General features: G+C 50.4%; 1 protein-coding gene across 3 annotated transcripts in view; it reads left to right on the top strand.

The window, feature by feature from the left end:
- Positions 1-20,074, top strand: part of NADK (NAD kinase) — a 30,418-nt gene extending 10,344 nt beyond the window's left edge. For 2 of the 3 annotated variants that reach the window (XM_072820077.1, XM_072820079.1), the window contains exons 2-12: positions 8,638-8,856; positions 10,902-10,985; positions 13,747-13,876; positions 14,251-14,359; positions 14,507-14,592; positions 15,623-15,725; positions 16,069-16,223; positions 16,435-16,534; positions 16,614-16,771; positions 17,427-17,509; positions 17,948-20,074. In XM_072820077.1, the coding sequence (XP_072676178.1) occupies positions 8,638-8,856; positions 10,902-10,985; positions 13,747-13,876; positions 14,251-14,359; positions 14,507-14,592; positions 15,623-15,725; positions 16,069-16,223; positions 16,435-16,534; positions 16,614-16,771; positions 17,427-17,509; positions 17,948-18,125 (1,405 nt within the window). In that variant the 3' untranslated portion in view covers positions 18,126-20,074. Of the gene's footprint in view, positions 1-8,637; positions 8,857-10,901; positions 10,986-13,746; positions 13,877-14,250; positions 14,360-14,506; positions 14,593-15,622; positions 15,726-16,068; positions 16,224-16,434; positions 16,535-16,613; positions 16,772-17,426; positions 17,510-17,947 lie in introns of those variants that run through there. The other variant, XM_072820080.1, reaches the window with a different exon arrangement.
- Positions 20,075-22,068: the final 1,994 nt, after the last annotated feature.

A 22,068-nucleotide genomic window follows, 5' to 3' on the forward strand; every position in this document is an offset into this window, starting at 1 on the left:
TCTCTCTCTAAATAAATAAGTCTTAAAAAAAAAAAAAAAAAGAGTTGGACACTTAACCAACCGAGCTATCCAGGTGCCCCAGCAATAAAGTATTTTTATTATTTTTTATTTTTTAAACTTTTAAAAAAGATTTTATTTATTCATGAGAGACAGAGAGAGAGAGAGAGGCAGAGATACAGGCAGAGGGAGAAGCAGGCTCCATGCAGGGAGCCCAATGTGGGATTCGATCCCAGGACTTCCAGGATCACACCCTGGGCCGAAGGTCGGCACTAAACTGCTGAGCCACCGAGGCGTCCCACAATAAAGTATTTTTAAATTAGAGTATATATATTGTTTTTTAAGATATTGCACACTTTAGAGATGACAATATAGCATAAGCATAAGTTTTATATGCACTGGGGAATCAAAAAAATTCATTTGACCTGCTTTATTGCAATATTTGCTTTACTGCAGTAGTCTGGGACCAAACCTACAGTATCCATGATGTATGCCTGTAAAAAGATTAATGCAAAATAGATTATACACCTAAATGTAAGATTCAAGACTACAAAACTTTCAGTAAAAAGCATTGAAGAAAATCTTAGTAGCCATTAGTTTGGCAAAAATTTCTTAAACATGACATAAAGGTCAGAAACTATAAAAAATTTTGACAAATTCATTACAGTTAAAATCTTTTATCCTTCATAAGACAACAGTGAAGAAAATGAAAATATAAGCTACACACACAAAATATTTGCTAAACATATGTGTTATGAAAGACTTACATCCAGAATGCATAAAGAAATTCTAAAAACTCAGTAAGAGAACAGCCAATCAGAAATGAGCAAAAGATCCCAACTTGGGAAAGAAGATGTATCAAGTGCAAATAAGCACAAGAAAAAATGCCCAACAGCATCCATCTTTAGGGAAACACAAATTTGAACCACAGTAAGATACCACTTGACACTCAACTGGAACAGCTAAATATGTAAGAAAACTAACCATAGCAAGCAATGATGAGGCCAGGGAGGACTGGAAGCCTCTGACATCACTGCTGGGAATGGAAATGGTACATCTGCCATATGCTCCAGCTGTTCTGCTCCTGGGTATAGCCAAGAAAAATGAAAACTTGTGTCCACACAAAGATGTGTGTGTGACTCTACCTGTGATAGCCCAGAGCTGGAAACAAGCCTCCATTCAGATCTTTTCTCAAATGTTGCTTCCTCAAGAAAACCCTGCACACACACACACACACACACACACACCACACTCATACCCATTTCCTTGTCTTTAGGGTCATTACTACCTGCCCTTATTACATTACTCTTTCATTTGTTTTTGTTTGTTTAAAGATTTTATTTTATTTTATTAAGATTTTATTTATTCATGAGAGACACACAGAGAGAGGCAGAGACACAGGCAGAGGGAGAAGCAGGCTCCATGCAGGGAGCCCAGTATGGGACTTGATCCTGGGACCCCAGGATCACACCCTGAGCCAAAGACAGATGCTCAACTGCTGAGCCACCAGGCGTCCCTAAAGATTTTAGAGTGAGCCACCAGGCGTCCCTAAAGATTTTAGAGAAGGTATGGGGGTGGAGGACAGAGGGAATCTTAAGCAAACTCCCTCCTGAGCATGGAACTGGACACTGAGCTTAATCTTACAACCCTGAGATGACCTGAGCTGAAACCAAGAGTCAGATGCTTAACATACTGAGCCATCAAGGTGTCTCCATGTGTCCAACTCTTGAAATCATGGTCGTGAGCCCAGCATGGAGCCTACTAACTAACTAAATAAATAAATAACTTTATTGCTAAAAAATCCTAACCATCATGTGAGTAGCAGGGATGGCTGCCAACTTAACAAGGGTGGTGGTTGCTGGGGTGGCCATGGTGATTTCCTAAAATGAGACACCAATGAGGTTTACCTCATTAACTCTTTCATAAATGATTTCTCTGTAGCGGGTGATGCTGTTTGATAACATTGTACCCATAGGAGAACTTCTTCCAAAACGAGTCATTCCTTTCACACCCTGCCACTGCTTTGTCCACTCAGTTTATGTGATGATCTAAATCTTTTGTTCTCATTTCAACAATCTTCACAGCATCTTCACCAGGAATAGATTCCACCTCAAGATGCCATTTTCTTTGCTCGTCCATAAGAAGCAACTCCTCATCCATTAAAATTTCATCCTGAGATTGGGGCAATTTGGTCCCATCTTTAGGCTTTCTTTCTTTCTTTCTTTCTTTTTTTTTTTTTAGATTTTATTTATTCATGAGATACAGAGACAGAGAGAGAGGCAGAGACACAGGCAGAGGGAGAAGTAGGCTCCATGCAGGGAGCTCGACATGGGACTCCATCCTGGGCCCCCAGGATCACACCCTGGGCTGAATGAAGGTGGTGCTAAACCGCTGGGCCACCAGGGCTGCCCAAGGCTCTATTTCTGATTCTAGTTCTCTCACTGTTTACACCACATCTGCAATGACTTCCTCCCCTGAGGTCCTGACCCCCTCAAAGTCATCCAAGAGGGTGGGGGTCCACTTTTCCCAAACTCCTGTTTGTGTGGATATTTTGTCCTCTTCCCATGCATCATGAATGTTCTTAATGGCATCTGGAATGGTGAATCCTTTCCAGAAGGTTTTTAGTTGACTTTGTCCAGATCCAATAGAGGAAGCACTGTCTATGGCAGCCATAACTTTACAAAGTGTATTTCTTAATTAGACTTGAAAGTTGAAATTACTACTTGATCCGTGGGTTGCAGGATGGATGTTGTGTTAGCAGGCATAAAAACAACATTCATCTCCTTGTACATCTCTGAGTTCTTGGGTGAATAGGTGCATTGTCATTGAGCAGTAATATTTTGAAAGGATTTTTTTTTTCTAAGCAGTAGGTCTCAGCAGTGGGCTTAAAATATTCAGTCACCTGAGGTACGTTGTTGGCTCAATTGGTTAAGTGTCCAACTCTGTGTTTTAGCTTAGGTCATGATCTCAGGGATTGAGCTCTGTGTTGGGCTCTGTGCTCAGCACGGAGTCTGCTTGAGATTCTTCTCTCTCCCTCTCTCCCTCTCTGTCCCCTACACTAGCACTCGTGTGCTCTTTCGCAAATAAATAATCTTGTTAGAAAAATTCAGTCAACCACATTGTAAGCAGATTACTGTCATCCTGGCTTTGTTGTTCCTTTTCTAGAATGCAGCCAGAGTACTCTTAGTTTAATTCTTAAGGGTACTTGGATTTTCTCAATGGTCAGTGAGCATTGGCTTCAACCTAAAGTCACCAGGTGTGGGGCACTTGGGTGGTACTGTCAGTTTGTCCAGTTCTTGGTTTGTTTCAGTTCAGGTCATGATCTCAGGGTCATGGGATCGAACCCCGCATCAGATCCATGTTCAGTGCTCAGCAGGTAATCTACTGGAAATTCTTTCCCTTCTACCCCTCCCCCGGCTCATGCTCTCTCCCTCTCTCTCTCAAATAAATCTTTTTTTTTTTTTTTTTTTTAATTCATGAGAAACACACAGAGAGAGAAAGAGGCAGAGACACAGGCAGAGGGAGAAGCAGGCCCCATGCAGGGAGCCCGACATGGGACTCAATTCCGGGTCTCCAGGATCACGCCCTGGGCTGAAGGTGACACTAAACCACTGAGCCACCGGGGCTGCTCTCAAATAAATACATCTTAAAATAAAGTCACCTGGGCAGCCCGGGTGGCTCAGCAGGTTGGTGCCGCCTTTGGCCTGGATGTGATCCTGGGGTCCCGGGATCGAGTCCCGTGTTGGGCTCATTGCGTGGTGCCTGCTTCTCCCTCTGCCTGTGTCTCTGCTTCTTTCTCTCCTCTCTGTATTCTCAGGAATAAATAAATAAAATCTTTAAAAAAAAATAAAAAATAAAAAAATAAAGTCACCAGCTGTGTTAGCCCAACAAGAGAGTCAACCTGTCCTTTGAACCTTTGAAGCCAAGCATGGACTTTTCCTCTCTAGGTATGACAGTCCTAGCTGGCATATTCTCCCAAAGTAAGGCTGTTTAGTCTATAGTGAAAAATCTGTTAAGCATATCCACCTTCGTTAATGATCTTGGTAGATCTTCTGGAGAACTTGCTGCAGCTTCTATGTCGGCACTTGCTGCTCCACCTTGTACTTTCATGTAACAGAAGTGGTTTTTTCCTTAAACCTCACGAACCAACCTGTGCTGGCTTCCAGCTCCCCTTCTGCAGCTTCCTCTCATCTCTCAGCTTTCATAGGATTGAGGAGAGTCAGGGCTTTACTCTGGATTAGACTGCGTGTTGTGGCTGGTTTGATCAGCAGTAAGGCTGTTTTGCCTTCTTGTCTTTGTGTGCTCCCTGGAACGGCACTTTAGGAACTTTTCCTTTGCATTCACAGCCCGGCTGCCTGTTTGGGACAAGAAGCCTGGCTTTCGGCCTGTCTCAGTTTGCAGCATGCCTTCTTCCTTTATGTTTATATATGAGTTCTAGAATCAGTTTGCCTTTTTTTTTTTAGAAGGAGCATTTTGGGGGGTATGGTACAGAGAAAATCTCAAGCAGACTCCTCACTGAGTTCGGAGCCTGACACGGGGCTTGATGTCACATGACCAAAAGAGTTGGGTACTTAATTGGCTGAGCCACCCAGGTGCCCCAGTTTGTCATTTTATATAGAAGAGTCTGCTGGGGTTTTGTGCGTAGGAATTGTGGAGAATCTAAGTAGTTTGAGGAGAACTGAGAACAATATTGGCCTCTCTGATCTGTGAACATTATTTTATCTCCATTTATTTGCTTTCTTTCATTTCAGCAGCAGCATCTGTAGTTCTTAGTGTCCAATTTTGCACTTTTTACTATTACTGTGATGTCAGTAATATGTAGCATACTAGTTTTCAGGTGTACAACATAATGATTTGTTATGTATATATTGGGAAATGACCACTACAGTGGATCTGGTTAACATCCACCACCACATGGAGTTACAAATTGTTTTCTTACGATGACAACTTTTAAACCTTTTCTCTTAACATTCAAAAATGTGCTCTATTAATATTATTACCTAGAGGGCAGCCCTGGTGGCTTAGCGGTTTAGCGCCACCTTCGGCCCAGGGCCTGATCCTGGGGACCTGGGATTGAGTCCCACATCGGGCTCCCTGCATGGAACCTGCTTCTCCCTCTGCCTGTGTCTCTGTGCCTCTCTCTCTCTCTCTGTTCTCATGAATAAATAAAATCTTTAAAAAAATACGTTATTACCTAGAGTCACAGTGCTGTACATCTCATGACTTATTTTATAACTCGAATTAGTTTCTGTACTTCTGTCAACTACATATCTATATAGCTTATATTTCTTTTTTTTTAAAATTTTTTATTTATTTATGATAGGCACATAGTGAGAGAGAGAGAGGCAGAGACACAGGCAGAGGGAGAAGCAGGCTCCATGCACCGGGAGCCTGACGTGGGATTCGATCCCAGATATCCAGGACTGCGCCCTGGGCCAAAAGCAGGCGCCAAACCGCTGCGCCACCCAGGGATCCCTATAGCTTATATTTCAATGTTATTGTAAATAGTGGTTTTTAAATTTTTTTAATAAGATTCATCTATGTATTTTAGAGAGCGTACACGAGTGGGAGGAGGAGGGGCAGAGGTAGAGAAAGAGAATCCCCAAGCAGACTCCCCACTGAGTGTGGAGCCTGACAGAGGGGCTTGATTCCAGGACCCCAAGATCATGACCTGAACTGAAACCAAGAGTTGGCTGCTTGACAAATTAAGCCACTCAGGTGCCCCTATAAATGAGGCACCTGATTTCTTATTGTTTGTTGCTAGTACACGGAGATAGTTATTTGTATGTTGATTTTTGTCTCCTATAACCTTGCTAATAAACTCACTTACTGGATAGTCACTTTTTTGTAGATTCCTTACGATTTTCTACAGAGAAGACCATGCCATCTGACAGTACAGGTTTTTTTTTTTTTTAATTTATTTATGATAGTCACACACACAGAGAGAGAGAGAGAGAGAGAGAGAGAGAGAGAGAAGCAGAGACACAGGCAGAGGGAGAAGCAGGCTCCATGCACCGGGAGCCCGACATGGGATTCGATCCCGGGTCTCCAGGATCGCGCCCTGGGCCAAAGTCAGTCGCCAAACCGCTGCGCCACCCAGGGATCCCCCTTTTTTTTTTTAAGTAATCTTTACACCCAATGTGGGGTTCAAGCTCACAATCTGAAGATTAAGAGTCATACACTCCACCAACTGAGCCAGCCAGGTGCCCCTGACAGTACAATTTTACCTGTTCCTTTTTCATACCTATGCGTTTTATTTCATTTTCCTTATTACACTGGCTATGGCCTCCAGTACAATATTGAATAGGAGTGCTTATATCAGACATGTTTTTGTAGGTTTGGGGTTTTATTAAAGATTTTTCATATGTTTGGATAAAACATCAGTGTTTCTCAAGCTAGGAGGATATTGATCCACTAGGGCAGTGTTGTCAACTATAGCTAAAATTTAGAATCACCCAGCGAGCTTTTAAAACTACTGATGCTGGGGATCCCTGGGTGGCTCAGCGGTTTAGTACCTGCCTTCAGCCCAGAGTGTGATCCTGGGGACCTAGGATTGAGTCCCACATCAGGCTCCCTGCATGGAGCCTGCTTCTCCCTCTGCCAGTGTCTCTGTCTCTGTCTCTCTCATGAATAAATAAATACAATCTTAAAAAAAAAAAAAAAAAACTACTGATGCCTTTGGTCTGGGTTGGGTGAGGGGGTTACTTTCTGAGGATCCTCAGGTGGTTGTAAGGTGAAGCCAGGGTAGGGGTTCAAGGGCACCATCACTCTTCACCTTAACACAGAGGCCCAGGCTTATCTGTGGTCCACAAGCTTCCCTTCTGTCTCCCATTCACCTCCTGCAATGCCAGCCTCTGATGCATCCTCAACCCCTGCGTGCGGACATTTGACTTTGCCCTGTGTGTTATAGTCTCTTCTGGGATGACCTTGTTTGCTTCACTTGTCCCAGCAAAGTGGGTTGTATGGCAGTTATTCTGCTGGGTTCCACCTGCAGCGCCGCCTTCTGAGGTCTTCCCACACAAGAAACCTGTCCCATCTGCTCTTCCCCTTGGGCAGGTCCAGATGGGCTCTAGCAGCTGTAGGCACCCTCACCACAACCCTGTAGTGGCCTGCCCTCCCTGTCCTTGGAGGATTACCTTTTGGTCCCTTGATCTACACAAGTTTTGTCAAACTGTGCCCTTCCTTTTTTTTTTTTTTTTTTTTTTTTGAAGATTTTATTTATTTATTCATGAGAGACACAGAAAGAGAGGCAGAGACATAGGCTTCTCACCCCATCCGAGAGAGAAGCAGGCTCTTCACAGGGAGCCCGATGTGGGACTCGATCCTAGGACCCCAGGATCATGACCTGAGCCAAAGGCAGACACTCAACTGCTGAGCCACCCAGGCATCCCTCTGCCTTTCCTTTTCCATTGTTCAGTGTACTGGTTTCTGCCTCAATTTGTCACCACTTCTACCTTTCTTAGGCTTATTTTATTTCTTTTCTAGCTTTATAGAATCTTGGGTCATTGCTCTTCATTCTCAAAAACTTCAGCCACCTTAATGGGGAGGCATGGACTTTGGTTTGTGTTACATTCCTCTTGTTGTTTGATATGTTATAATGTTGGTTTGATACCCGTTTTGAAGTTGATTAGGACAAAGTTCAGACACTCCCAGGTGGTGCAGGATTGTTTTCTTTGTTCCTACTTTTTTGTCTTTTCCTGATTTTATTGTATTGTAGTTGGAAGGTAAAGATCTCTACCTTCACTAGTATTTGGAAATTGAAGTTTTCTTTGAGGCTAAAGTAGGTCAGTTTTGGCAAATGTTCTTTTGGCTCAGTCACAGGGTCTGGAGTCCAGTGTATATCTGCTAGTCAGTCTTACCGAGGGGCGTTAAGCACTGTACACCCCCATGGTGATCCCCACCCCCTGCATAGTGATTCCCCCCCACAGTGATCCCCCCCACAATGACTCCTCCCCAAGGTGACTCCCCCCCCACAGTGACTCTACCCTGTGGTGATCCCACCACAGTGACTCCTCCCCCTCCGCAGTGACTTCCCCCACAGTGGCTCCCCCCATGGTGATCCCCTCATAGTGACTCGCCCCCCCCATGGTGATTCCCACACACACAATGACTTCCCCCTGCGATGATACCCCCCAGTGATCCCCCTGCAGTGATTTCTCCCTACTGTGATCCCCCTGCAGTGACTTCCTTCCCTACAGTGACTACCCCCTCAACAGTGATCCTCCACAATGACTCCCCCTCATTGTGATCTCCCACAGTGACTCCCTCCACAGTGGCCCCCCACTCCCCCCGCCGTGATTCCCCCGTCACGGTGATCCCTCCAGTGATTCCCCACCCCCACCCCCCACAATGTGCTATATACCTCTGTCTGTGACTTCTCTAGCTGGCCCTTGGCCTTCTCTGTGGGAGAAACACCACAGCTCCAGCCTGTTAGTTCTTATTCTGGAATGTTAGCTCTTCTAGATTCACTAGAAACCACAGGTCGGTTCCTGAGTTCTTGAATATCTTTGGGATAGCGACTATTCTCAAGTCCTTTGGCAAATGGGACTTGAACCATATTTGTCCCACAATGCAATGGGTGCATGTATGTGTATGTATATTATTTTCTGCCTGCATATTTACTTACTTTGTTTTATTAAGGCATCAGTGTTTTTCTGATCGAAGTCCTCATTTACCGACTATGGAAATGGAACAAGAGAAAGTCAACATGAGTAAGGCACTGAGCGCAGACTCGGGCTCGTACCGCTGCTCCGCATGCCATGGGGACGAGGACTGGGGGTCCAAGCATCCCATTCGGGGGCGGGCCAAGTCCCGCAGCCTGTCTGCCTCGCCTGCCCTGGCCAGCGCCAAAGAGTTCAGGTATGAAGGCCCTCCTCCAACCACCATCCTCCCCTGCATGTTCTGACTGCTTGAAACCATGACCAAGGGTTCTTTTAAGGACTCTATACTTCGTAAATCCTGGCTAACACGATGTGTGTCCAGAGGGTAGGGTGGGGCTGAGTCCCAAGAGCAGAGGACAGACGCTCTCCTGGCACGTCTCCCCACATGGTACCAGCACCACATGCTTTTCCCTTTCTTGCCTTATCTGCCAGTGCCCACTCTGACTTTTGGATGTTTGAGGTGTGGGGGTGCTGCCTGAAGGCACACCAGTGGGACCTACACGGTGATGGGGCTGGTGGAGGGCTGAGTGTGGTCACAGGGGGTATTGGGCAAGCACTCTCCCCCAGCCCGATGTGCCCTCTCTGGTGATCCACGTGGTGCGTGTTCTTGCACAATGCTCTTGAGCAACAGTGCTGAGAGCTCCCCATGAAGAGCCCACCCGGCAGCGTTGTAATGGCACCTGTGGGTGTCGCCCTGGCTTCTGGAACATTAAAGGTGGTGAGTTTTGGGTGGAAGCCTCCAGGGCTGGCACTACCTCTCCGGCAGGGGTTACGACTGTCACATGTGGGGGGGTGGGGGAGAGTGTTTGGTGAAAAGTGTGTATTCAGGCAAGGTAGAGCTGCCTGCAGTGCCTTCCCTGGGGCGGGGAGCAGAGCAGGGATGTGGCATCTGTGGTGCAGCTTTTCGTACCAGAGAGGCGGTGCAGGGCTTTCATGTTCCTGGCAGCACTACTTCTGCTTATTGGTTTTGGGGGGTTCAGCACACACCATTTCTAGTTCACAGACTATGGAACGTGGTGCAGTGACAGCAGGTCAGAGGTAGCCTCTGTGTGTGGGTGTCAGTGAAGGAGGAAGATAACAGGAGTGTATCTGGTCACACCAGTCCTTTTTTTTTTTTTTTTTTTTTTAAATATTTTTTTAATTTATTTATGATAGTCATATAGAGGAAGAGAGAGAGGCAGAGACATAGGCAGAGGGAGAAGCAGGCTCCATGCACCTGGAGCCTGACGTGGGATTCGATCCCGGGTCTCCAGGATCGTGCCCTGGGCCAAAGGCAGGCGCCAAACCGCTGTGCCACCCAGGGATCCCTGGTCACACCAGTCCTTGAGCAGGAACTGTGCGTACCCCCTGGGGAGGCCTGCTGTGAGGTGCCTCCCCTCTGTGCACTCGGGGGGGCCAGGGAGGGCTTGTCTTTAACTGGACACCAGCCTCTCTCTTAGGTGTATTGCCTTTTACAGGATGGTAGGAAATCTGTTTTTGTTTGTGTTGAATTTGAAGATTTTGTGGATCCCATGAGACAGTTGAAGATGAAGTCAGCATTTGGCCATCTTTGGGACAATATTTTTGGCACAGGAAGGGACTGTGAGGCCACTGGGGTTGAATACGTCCCAAAACTCCATGGGGGTGTCCTCATTACTCCCTCTTGCCTGTGCCAGGGTGGGTGCCAACCCCTCAAAGAGAGAGAGGGAGGCAGCCAAGTGGTGGTGTCCCCACAACATGTACTGGCCACAGCCCCTTCATTTGGTGATTCTATGATGGCTGAGTCACTTTTTGGTTATTGGAGAAGTTGAACCATTCAAGTAATATCTTTTTATATTGACTGTGCAACTCAGTATGAGCATTTTTGTCAGAATTTTCATGTAGGTAATTTAGGGTTGGTCTCTAAGGTCTTGATTCCCAAGTAGAGACCGGAGGACTGGTCCTCAGACAGACTTGGTCAGAGAGACTGTTCAGTTGCAAATTTCCAGGCCTGACCCTGGGGGAGGTCTTACCTTTTCCTGGGGTGGGGCCTGGGCACCTGCGTTGATTTGGGGTCCTTTTTCTGAGGAGCACGCTCTAATTGCTGATGCTACACAGCATGTGGTGCTTCCATGTGGCTCTGAGGACCAGAGCCAGGTCTCCAGGGACCATCACATGGACACTGGGAAGATGATGGATGTAAGGTCCTTCCAGTTAAAAGCCTTTCTGAGGGTCTAACAGTCTGTACCTAGGTCTGTTCACCCACAGTATCCCATCTCCCCACAGGAGGACTCGCTCTTTGCATGGGCCATGCCCGGTGACCACGTTTGGACCAAAGGCCTGCGTTCTGCAGAACCCTCAGACCATCATGTGAGTGCTGTGGTGGTGGGGGGGTACTCCCTGGAGTGTGTGCTGTCGTGCGATCATGGTGCTGTGCAATGTTCTGACTTGGGTGAGAAGTTCACGTCAGCAGAAGCCACAGGGCATCTCCACCGGCTCCGGTGAGCATGGGGCCTTACCACCCTCCGGACAGCAGATGGGGATCGGGCCACGCTCTGCTTCTCAGGCACTGCAGCTGGATGGGCTTTGACTATGATCTTTAGAGTTACTGTTTTGTTTTTACAGTAAAAAGTCGTGGAGGAAACCAGTATATTTCACAGTACACTGGGTCAGATATGCTTCTCCTCTAATTATTCCTGAAATACAGAGGCATTAACTGGCTATTTTGAGACCCTGCTTTACTTCTGAGAGACACCCCACCTTGTGGGCACAGCTGTTATAAGCACGCCAGACTCCCAGTGCATCTTTGGGGGCCACGCGGATGGGGAGCTGTAAGAACAAAGCTGTCAGGGGTGGAGCTCGAGGGCTCTGTGTGGTGCTCTGACCATGGTGTCTGTCTTAGGGAAAGACCCGAACCACTTACCCCATGGTGCTGCTTTCTCTTAAACAGAATTCCATCCTACCCCGACCGTTGTGCTTGGCACCTCATGGTGAGCTCCCCACCTTCCCTGAAGCCCCCACAAGGTCCCCTCACATTTTGCACAGGGGTGAGGGCTGCAGGTTTAGGTTTATTTCCATGACTGAGCTGTCTAGGGGGTTCTTGCTCTCTGAGGCAGCCCCAGCAGTGGGTTGGGGACAGTGACACTGTCTGTGCTGCCACCTCCAGGCTTCCCAGGGAATTGCTGTGCAAATCGGGAGGTCTTTTGACCTGTGACTTGGCTGCCTTGCCTCTTACAACCAGAATTAAGTTTTATTGTCTTTGCTGGTTCCAGGTGCTCTCTGTAGCTGTCTGGTTACTGCTGCTGTGCTTGGGGCAGGTCCTCTCTGGATGCAGACTCCTACTGGTCTGCCACAGCTCCTCTAGTATCCCACAGCCAGCTCTGCATAGCACCTACCCAGGTGCCTCCAAAACCAGAGCCCCAGCTGCCTGCTGCTGCTGCTCCAAGCCCTGCCCTCCCCTGTGCCCATGCCTTCCTGTTTGCTCTGGCCCTGCCCTTGGCCTTTCCCCATCTGCCTGAGGGCCCCTCCCTGTACTTCCTGGTTTGGGCAGAACTATTCTTTCCTTGTTACTCCACTCGGCCTAAGTGCCACCGTGAGTGTATGAGCCTTAATTAGCCAACATGTAATCCCAGCCGAGCCACATCCACTGTATGAACGGGCTTTGTGAGCCTCAGGGAGGTTATATGGGTTGGTTGAGATGGGGCAGATACCCCTGAAATGTCCCTGGAGCTGACTTGCAGAGTGAGCAGCCATGTCTTCCCTTCCGAGCCCACATGCCCAGCACTGTCTGGTGGGGTTGCCATCTCTGGGGGACCCTTTCTCCACCCTGTACCTGCTCCCTTACAACACTGTACCTTGCTGGGGCAGGGCTTCACATGTCCTAATCTAACTTCTTCTCTAGTGTTTGAAAGTAAGATATTTTAGAAGGGTTGATTACAAAGAACTTTCACTTTCTAATTTATTGTCTGCATTTTCACATTTCTCTTATATTGAAATGGGTGGAATTACCAACATCTGATTGCCTTTGGCTTATTAGGCAGTGGCTCAGATTGGTCACCTACTACCACTCAGGCGTCCTTGCTTTCCCATCCAGCATCCACTACCTGTGTGCTGGAGGAGGGTCAGCCTCCCACCTTGCAGGGTGATCCAGCAGGAGGAGTCCCAGTTGGCAGCCAGGCCTGTGCAGGACACGCTGGTGGCTTTGGCTGGGCACAGCCGGGTCTGAGGACCAGAGAGGCTACAGGCCATGGGTGCCTGGGTCAGCACAAGGGGGCTTCGACCTGGCAGAGGTCCGTGAGCTGTCCACGCTTTTTCTGAGGCCCACGGCCAAGCAGAGTGACGAAGTTTGGGGAGTGTACACCCCTCCACCTGATCAAGGCCTGACAGCTCCTCCCACGGGGCCGAGCCAGTTCCACAGCCCTGCTCAGATTCCTGTGTGGCTGGGATGGGTCAGTGTACCTGGGCCCTGGACAGGGCACGTTCCAACTGCCAAGGGCAGCTGAGCTCAGCCGGCTAGTTTAGTGAAGAGCAGGGGACCTCCAGTCTGGCCTTTTTGGTGTTAAAGGTGATCCTGAGGACTTTTTGTTTTAAATAGGTGATTGGCCAAGAGGATCATGTAAATGGTGAAAAGATTATATAAGATTTGCTTGATTTTTAATTTCTGGGAGTTTTCTTGCCTTAGCTGTTTTATACAGCCTTTCAGAAGTCACTTTAGGATTGTTTTGCTTTTAGTTTTGAGGTTGCAGAAATTACATTTACAGTACAAATGTACAGTTGGGATAATTTGGGGGCTTGGTATGCCCTACACTTCTGTTGTTAGCAAAGTGTGACTAAAATGCTGTGACCAAAGCAGCTGTACCCTACTCATGAGCCACGCACGTGACCTGGGCAGCAATGAAGCTCACAAAGGGTGTTGTGAGTGACCCATCCTCTTGCAGAAACGGCTGGAAAGGGTGAGTGATGGATGGTCAGTAACTGGATGAAGTCACCACACCCCTTGTACTGGTGGTTTGAGTCACGGTGTTGGAGGTTTGTGATGGGGCTAGCACACAGTGCAAGGCCTAAGAGACATGCCTCCGAGGATGCCTGTCCTCTGGAGGGAAAGCATGTGAACACTCCTCTCCCCTCACAGGCATATCCAGGACCCTGCCAGCCAGCGGTTGACGTGGAACAAGTCCCCAAAGAGTGTTCTCGTCATCAAGAAGATGCGGGATGCTAGCCTGCTGCAGCCCTTCAAGGAGCTCTGCACGTACCTGATGGAGGCGAGTGAGCCAGGTTGGGGGGTGGCAACCCCAGGACTCCCCCCCAGCACCCCCTCTGCATCTGTGTCCACTGGATTCCACCCTGTAGCTTGGGAGGCTCCATGTTCTGGGTCATGTGGCAGGGGTGGGCACAGAGCAGGCCAAGTCAAGAAGCCCATTTCAGGCAAGTGACTTCCATAACTGAGGGTCACAGAGCCTCCAGAAGGAAAGAAATCTGTGCGTGAGCAGGTTGAAAGCAGTCTGCTGGCCAGGACTAAGGACTCACTTCCCCCCTCGTCATAAAACACTGTGGCTTAAAAGGAGGCTTCATGGAAGACCAGTGTGATCTGAACTGGGTCTTGTTGGTGGAGCTGATGTGCTTGTCTCCCTTCCAGGAGAACAACATGATTGTTTATGTGGAGAAGAAGGTTCTAGAAGACCCTGCCATGGTGAGCGATGACAACTTTGGAGCAGTGAAGAAAAAGTTCTGCACCTTCAGAGAAGGTGAGTCTGTCCTTGGCTCTGTGGCTTGCTGGCACCACACCCCTGGAGTTGGCAGAAGCTTCTAGCATTCCTGCCCCTCGTGGGCAGAGTACCCTGTGGCATTGAGGGTTGCCGAGACACCTTTTCTTGTGTTGTTCTATTTTCTAGATTATGATGACATTTCCAATCAGATCGATTTCATCATATGCCTGGGAGGGGATGGGACCCTGCTTTATGCCTCATCACTGTTCCAGGTGAGGTTGGCTGCTGGTTCTGTGCTCCTGGCCTCAGCATTGCATGAGGAGATACTTTCCCAGTGAGGTTTTCCATCCCTTCTGGTACCTTGTGGCTTTATGCCTCAGGGATGCCAAGTTTTATGGTTTCTTATTCTGGTACGGACCAAACTGTTTTTTTTTTTTTTTTAATTTTTATTTATTTATGATAGTCACAGAGAGAGAGAGAGGCAGAGACACAGGCAGAGGGAGAAGCAGGCTCCATGCACCGGGTGCCCGATGTGGGATTCGATCCCGGGTCTCCAGGATCGCGCCCTGGGCCAAAGGCAGGCGCCAAACCGCTGCGCCACCCAGGGATCCCCCAAACTGTTTTTAAGTGTGGTTATTTGGCAATAGAACTGTTTTGCAAATAATACCAAATGATGCATCTGCTCTCTCTCTCTGGGTCTCCTTCCTCACTGGGAGTGCTCCTGGCAGGAGAGTACAAGTATGGCATGCAAGCCTGGACTGGGCAGCAGGAGTGGCTGGGAGGAAGGGGGGCAGTGGCAGAGAAACTGTCCTGGGGGCTGCTGCAGATCTGTGGGCACCTCCTGGCTGAGGCGACGGCCCACAGCAGAGGAAGGCTGCAACTGCAGGCTAAGCCTCCAGGGTAGGAGGGTGGGAGTCTGCGTAGGACCTCACTCAAGTTGCCCAAAGCCTGCCTTCACTCTCTGCTAGACGGGGCCCTTGGAGGGTCCCAGCTGAGGTGTGTTGGAAGGTGAAGTGGGAGGCTCTGGCGTGGAGGCTTGACCAGCTCTCTCCTGTCCTCTGTGGCCAGCAGGCTGGTCAGTTCATTGCTTTGGTTTCTCATCGGCTCTGCATGCCACCATTCCTGGCCTCCCCAACTACTCGCTGACCTTCCGTGCAGTCACTTAGAATCAGCACCAACCATGCACTCATGTGCCTGTCCCTTCCCAGAGACAGTTGGGGACTGGGTCCATCCGTGTTGGGGACAAGTCATGTGGCTTTTGAGTAGATTAGCTAGCTGACAGACCTGCTCATTGGCTCACAGGGCAGCGTACCTCCGGTCATGGCATTCCACCTGGGTTCCCTGGGCTTCCTAACCCCCTTCAACTTCGAGAATTTTCAGTCCCAAGTTACTCAGGTGATACAAGGTAAGTCAGAATGTTCTGGAAGTCACAAGGAGTTCTGAACATGGGATTGTCTTTTCATTTGGTTTTTGGGTTTTTAAATAATGTGTAGAGCAACATTTAAGCATTTCGAGATTGAGATTTAAAATTTTTGAATGGGTCAAACCTTTTTTCCTAACATTGAGAAGTTTGAGGAGGTTACATGCTGAAGCTGCTGTGGGTGCTGACTAGTGGTGGGAACTGATTTTCACAGAAGTCACAGAGGTGCTGCCCTCGGTTTGGGAAAAGAAAGTGGGTGGTCTCTGGTCAAGCAGAGGTGTCTTTGTTTCCTGTGGGGTGCCACACCCCCTTTCCTCCTGGCCCCCAGGGAATGCAGCTGTTGTTCTTCGGAGCCGGCTGAAGGTCCGGGTCGTGAAGGAACTCAGAGGGAAGAAGATGACGATGCCCAACGGGATCAGCGAGAATGGAGTACTGGCTGCAGACCTGGACACGGAGGTTGGGAAGCAGGTCATGCAGTATCAGGTCTGTGGACACGTGCTCTGTCCGGGCTCCGGCCTTGTCCTGCGTGTCGTGTGGCCTCAGGGAGAGAGACACAAGGTGGGGGGACTCTGGGCTGGACCCAGTGGGACCGCCCTCAGGACCTTCCAGAGAGCCCAGGAACAGTACAGGTGCCTGTGGGGCAGACCACCCAGGCTGGCCCCTCCCAGTGTGCAGTCACTTTGTCCTCCCCCAGGTCCTGAACGAGGTTGTCATCGATAGAGGTCCCTCCTCGTACCTGTCCAACGTAGATGTCTACCTAGACGGGCACCTCATCACCACAGTGCAGGGTGACGGTAGGTGGGCGCCTGGGGTCCCACAGGGTGGGGTTGGCGCAGGAACCCACAGAGACTGACCCTGTAGCCTGTCCACCAGGCGTGATCGTCTCCACCCCAACGGGCAGCACAGCGTATGCGGCCGCCGCCGGGGCCTCCATGATCCACCCCAACGTGCCAGCCATCATGATCACGCCCATCTGCCCCCACTCGCTGTCATTCCGACCTATTGTGGTCCCTGCAGGGGTCGAGCTGAAGGTCAGAGTCCACCCTCTATCCTTTCTGGTTTAATCTGTTGCCTGGAGCCTGCCATGCTGACCACCCTCCTTGCCCCCAACTGTGACCCCAACACCCACTGGGTTGTGGGCCCTACCTTGCTGGGTGCTGCAAAGGGCTTCACTCTCGTCCTTATTTGTCTTGTCAGTGGGGGCAGTGCTGAGAGCCAGGCCAGCCGCTCCAACAGGGCTGTGGGCCCTTGGGAGCTGGGGATACTTCCCGCTGGGTAGGGGCAGGGTGAGAGGCACCCTGTGAGGAGTGGTGCTTTGGTCCTGGCATGTGGCTGGTGTCCACTGTTGATCCTCCATCTCCGTTCTTGGCTGGCATGTCCCTGCTCTGAGCCCTGGTAGGTGGGGCCACAAAGAGAGAGCACTGGAGGCAGACTCCTGGCTGGTGTCCTTGGCTCTGGGTAGATGGTTGGTGACTGGGCTTGATGACTGCCTGTCCTGTTTCCCAGGGTTGGTGTCAAGTGAGACATAAGTGAGGGCCTTCATGGCCTAGAACTGGCCTTGGTGAAGAGTGGGCTATAAGGATACCTTCAAGGGTTCTCCTGGGCAGTGCTCCACTCCCTGGGGCAGGGGTCTAAGGTTTTCAGCTGCATTCATGAGCCCGAACCTGTCCTGTTTGACTCCTTCAGATCATGCTTTCACCGGAAGCAAGGAACACCGCATGGGTGTCCTTCGATGGACGGAAAAGACAGGAAATCCGCCATGGAGACAGGTGTGTGAGCCTTGGGGCTGGAGTAGGGGCAGGCCCTGCCTGCTGCCTTCATGCCCTGTTGAGGTTGGCTTGTGGGGGTCCCGCAGACAGAACTCTATTACTGACCACCGTGGGACTCCATCCTCTTGGGCAGCTGGTCACCCACGCAGGAGGCAACATGTGACCCATGTTGTGCTGCGCTGAGGGTGACAGGTTCATGGCCTCTCACTCTGTCCCACCCTCCTGCCCTGGTGCCGCTGTGGCTACTCCTGTCCACTCGGTCCCAGGAGGTACTCCCCCTGAGCCCCCTGTCCTTAGGGTGAGGCAGGCCCCAGGCTCTGCAGCAAGTGGCATGAGCAGAGCACAGATGGTGCCCAGCTAGGCTGGGCATGGCCCCTGGGGAAGGGTCTTGGCCTGGTGCTGTGAGCTTACCTGTGCTGTATCTCTCCCCTGCCTCAGCATCAGCATCACTACCTCTTGCTACCCGCTTCCTTCCATCTGCGTCCGAGACCCTGTGAGCGACTGGTTTGAGAGCCTTGCACAGTGTCTGCACTGGAACGTGCGGAAGAAACAGGCGCATTTCACGGAGGAGGAGGAGGAGGAGGAGGAAGGGGAGGAGGGGGAGGGGGAGGGCTAGGTCTGAGCTCCTGCTGTCCACACTCGGGACCCCAGAGTCCCGAAGCTGCTCCCCTGCCTGGTTCCCACTCACCTTCCGCCTTCTGGGAACAGGCTGACCTGAGCACATGCGCTGTGAGCCCGAGCAGGCATCAGAAGTCACAGCACTTTGTAGCCAGGGGAAGAGCCGGAATCTGCCTTTTGTCAACCAGATCAGCTGTTTTTAACATTTTAAATCTTGACTTCTTTTTTGCATTTCTAAATAAGAAAAGTGATGTTGGGGGGCACCTGTGCTGTGGCTCAGGGCCTGGCCGCAGGTTGGGGATGCCAGAGCTGGGTGTGCTCTGTGTAATTCTTTGTCAGGAAACCTGTGCTTCAATCAGTATGTTGAAATTCATAGGGGATCAGAATGGATTGATCCGTCTTTCCGTGTTGAAAATAAATGTCTTGTAGCCAAAAACCTATAGCTACCACGATTTTCCCCTTAAATCCTGCACCTTTTCCCTTAAAAGGACTTAGAGGGGACACTTCTGCAGAGACAGTTTGGTATTTGATTGGCTGATGAATGTAGGGGTCCCCTCTCTCTCCTGCTCAGCATCTGTACCTCATCTGGGCATACCTTCCTGCCTTGGTCACAAGGCTCTCCCCTCCCCCGCTGCTGTGGTGTGACAGGTGCCGGCAGAGCTCCATGCTGTCGCCCCCTGCAAGCCCAGCGTGACCTGGTAGGAGGTCAGACCCATGCACATTCCTCGTGAAGCAGGGGCAGCCCCCTCTGTACCCTGAAAGGTATTTTAAATCCTGTGTATACTTTGTAGACATTATTTTAAGTTTTCTGAACTGCTTATGTACAGATTTTATTGTACACACTTTGAAGATTTCAGAGGGGATGGGATTTGGACTGTTGTGAAATGGAGCCTTGTTCCGATGTTTACACGTGTTCTGTTTGGTGCCGTGAGCTGGGACCACTCTGTTCAGCATGCTCACTGTGGGGGTGATGGTCCATGGAGAGACAGGGCGCTTCTCGGTTAGTAAGCCGTGGTACTTTGTGACTACAACTAGAAGATGGGGACGCATTGGTTAGTGAGGAAAGAGGTGGTGGGGACGTTCTGTGTCCATTCTGCTCTTGCTTCTCCCCATTGGCCTGGGCTTGCGAGGAAACTCCCATCATTCCAGCGGTCACTCCTTTGCCAGCTGGCCACCCAGACCATAGGCGTGTGTGTTTGCCACCTGGGACCAGAGCCAGAGTGGTCTGGTGGGAGCTGTGGCTCAGTGCACATGGCTTTGGCCCCCGGTTGCTGTTTGTTGCCTGACAGACATCCTACACTTGGGCATCTGTTTCTGAGTAACTGATTTCTCTTTGAGGTGCATTTTTAATCTATTGAATTGGCAAGAACACAAGGGACAGAAGCTGCCCTTTCTTGGACTCTTCTGGAGTAAGAGGGATGGGCCTGTGCTTTGCCCTCGTGGAGGGTCACATGCCTCATTCTTGGGCTGATAGAAGGGCTCTGGAGCACGTGTGCAGCCACGCTGAGCCAGGGGCCTCCACAGAGCAGGCTCTGCAGCCTGAGCACCATCTCCTGTGTCTGCTTTAGTGCCTGTGGCTCTCAGTGTGGTGCTTGGCCAACGGCCCTTATCACCCACCCACCCACAGGCACCTGGCAAGGTCAGAGGCTCACTGCTCAGACTCCCTTGGGCTGAGAGGGGGCTGAACCAAACCTCCCAGCTTTAGGTCCCAAAGACAGTGTCATTCAGAATTTGAGTCACTGGTTTAGACAGAAAAAAAAAAAAAAAAAAAAAAAGCAAGTGCTAACCAAGTCTGAAAGCAGCATGATTTGGAAGAAAACTTTGGATTTTTTGAAGTAAATTCTTAATGTTTCATATTGTTAATATCTTGAAAATTTGTTAGATGTTGTTGGAAGCCTTATTACTATTTTCAGATCCTTTCAATAAACAGACTTGTTTAAAAAGTTGGATTGGGTAGCAACTTTATTTGGTGTTTTATAACCAACACATTGATGCTCAGGGAGGTGGGCCAGGGCTTCTGGAGTCTGTGGACACACTGAGCACCATCGGCATGCACGTGGGAGAGAGGGTCCCACCCAGGCAGGCTCCACATTACATCCCATCCCAGGTGCCCCATCAGCCTTGCTATTGGCATCGGTGGGCCTAGAGCTCAGAAGCTGTCCTGCCCAAAAGAGGTGCGGAACTGTTTGTCACCACCTATCCTGCAGGGTAAAGCAGAGGCTTGGGCGGTTTCAGGCTTGAGCCTACAGAAAGGACCCGCTCTTGGGGAAATCAGAGCGCTGGGCCAAGGGGGCCCCCAGAGGCTTCAAAGTCCTCACCACAGCTCAATCCAGGCCTGTTGGAGTGAGGGGGCATGGGCCAGGCCCTAGAGCACACTCACCTCTCTCCTCTGCTCCCTTCTTCTATTCTACACGTCTTGACCAGTTCTTGGTGAATGTGGGGCAAGGCTTTTCTAGGAGCTGAAGTGAGCCCTGCAGACATGCATGAGGACATGGACAGCCCTGTGTGCTGGGACGCTGGGTGCCCCCAGCGATTTACAGAGGCCTGAAGCCCAGTATGGGGGGATGGCAGGTGAACTCACCCCCAGGTTCCCTATCCTTCATTCCAGACCTGTCCCATTGCATCAGCCTCCTGGGGCCATGTGTGGCCTTGGTCTGCCCTGCCCCAGGAACCCTTGCTCTCCTGGCACATGTGTGGGAGCACATTATCTTACTGGTCAGGTGTCTCAGTGGCCAAGAGGCATCTGCTGCCCCTGGGCTGGCCTGCTGGGAAACACAGGCACCTGTGGTCAGTTTGTACAGCTGTCATGGGCAGCAGGGCCAAGCATCAAAACTCAACCCTGGCATCCAGAGCTTCTAAGGCCCAGAGGTTCTCAAGATCCAAGCCGTTAGTGTGTGTGGACCCAGCCTAGGCCTTGTCCCTTTTGGTGGCAGAGGGCCCACTTTGAGGGCAAAGGCCAGAGGGGCTGGCTCAGTGGTGGGTACTGGCTTTGCCCATAAGGCCACACATCTCAGTAATGCCTATTGACCTGTGAGCCTTGGACTTTCCTACCTCAGGGAAAGGAGGAGGGTAGGACACAGAGGCCACAGGCCAGAGGCCCTAGGACATCTCCCAACTGGGCTCTGGGCCTTTCTGTGGGCTCAGGGCTCAGGCTGTCCAATCTTCTAGTCTTCAGTCCTTTGCTGGCTAGGTTGAGCAGCACAGAGCCAGACCCCAACCCAGGCCTCTGCCAAGTGCCCCACTTGGCTGGCCTCCCTTCTCAAGCCAGGCCACAGTCCACATCACAGCAGCGCTCTCCCAAAGAGGTGTGGCTCCCCTCCTGCCCAGCGGTTACCCCACCTGGAAGCCATTAGGTCCAGGAACCAGCTAGTCTGGGTGCAGGTGAGGGATAAAAGAACAGTTGGAGGAACACAGAGAGGATGGGTGGGATGGATAGGATGGATGGGGGAGGAGGCAGGAACTGCATAGGGACTACGTGGAGATCAGTCACTTCTGGCACGTTCTCCTTCAGAAAGATCCAGGCCAGGGCAGCCCTGGTGGCCCAGCAGTTTAGTGCTGCCTTCGGCCCAGGGCGTGATCCTGGAGACCCGGGATCGAGTCCCATGTCGGGCTCCCTGCATGGAACCTGCTTCTCCCTCTGCCTGTGTCTCTGCCTCCCTCTCTTCACTCTCTGTGTCTGTCATGAATAAATGGGCAAATTCTTAAAAAAAAAAAAAAAAAAAAAAAGATCCAGGCCAAAGCTTGGGTGGTTTTCAGAATTATATAAACACTGAGGATTTGGTGGGAGGAGGAAGAGGTGAGGAGGTGGGGTTGGGGTTGGGGATGGGGTGGGGCAGGGTTTGTCTGAGCCGCCTACAGACCCGCTGGCCAGGACCCCTCCTGCAGGTGGCCTGGATCAGCGGTGGCCCTCCTATGGAGGCCTCCAGGCAAAGCTGGCCTTT

This window comes from Canis lupus, chromosome 3, assembly GCF_048164855.1.
Source record: "Canis lupus baileyi chromosome 3, mCanLup2.hap1, whole genome shotgun sequence".
Taxonomy (NCBI): Eukaryota; Metazoa; Chordata; class Mammalia; order Carnivora; family Canidae; genus Canis; species Canis lupus.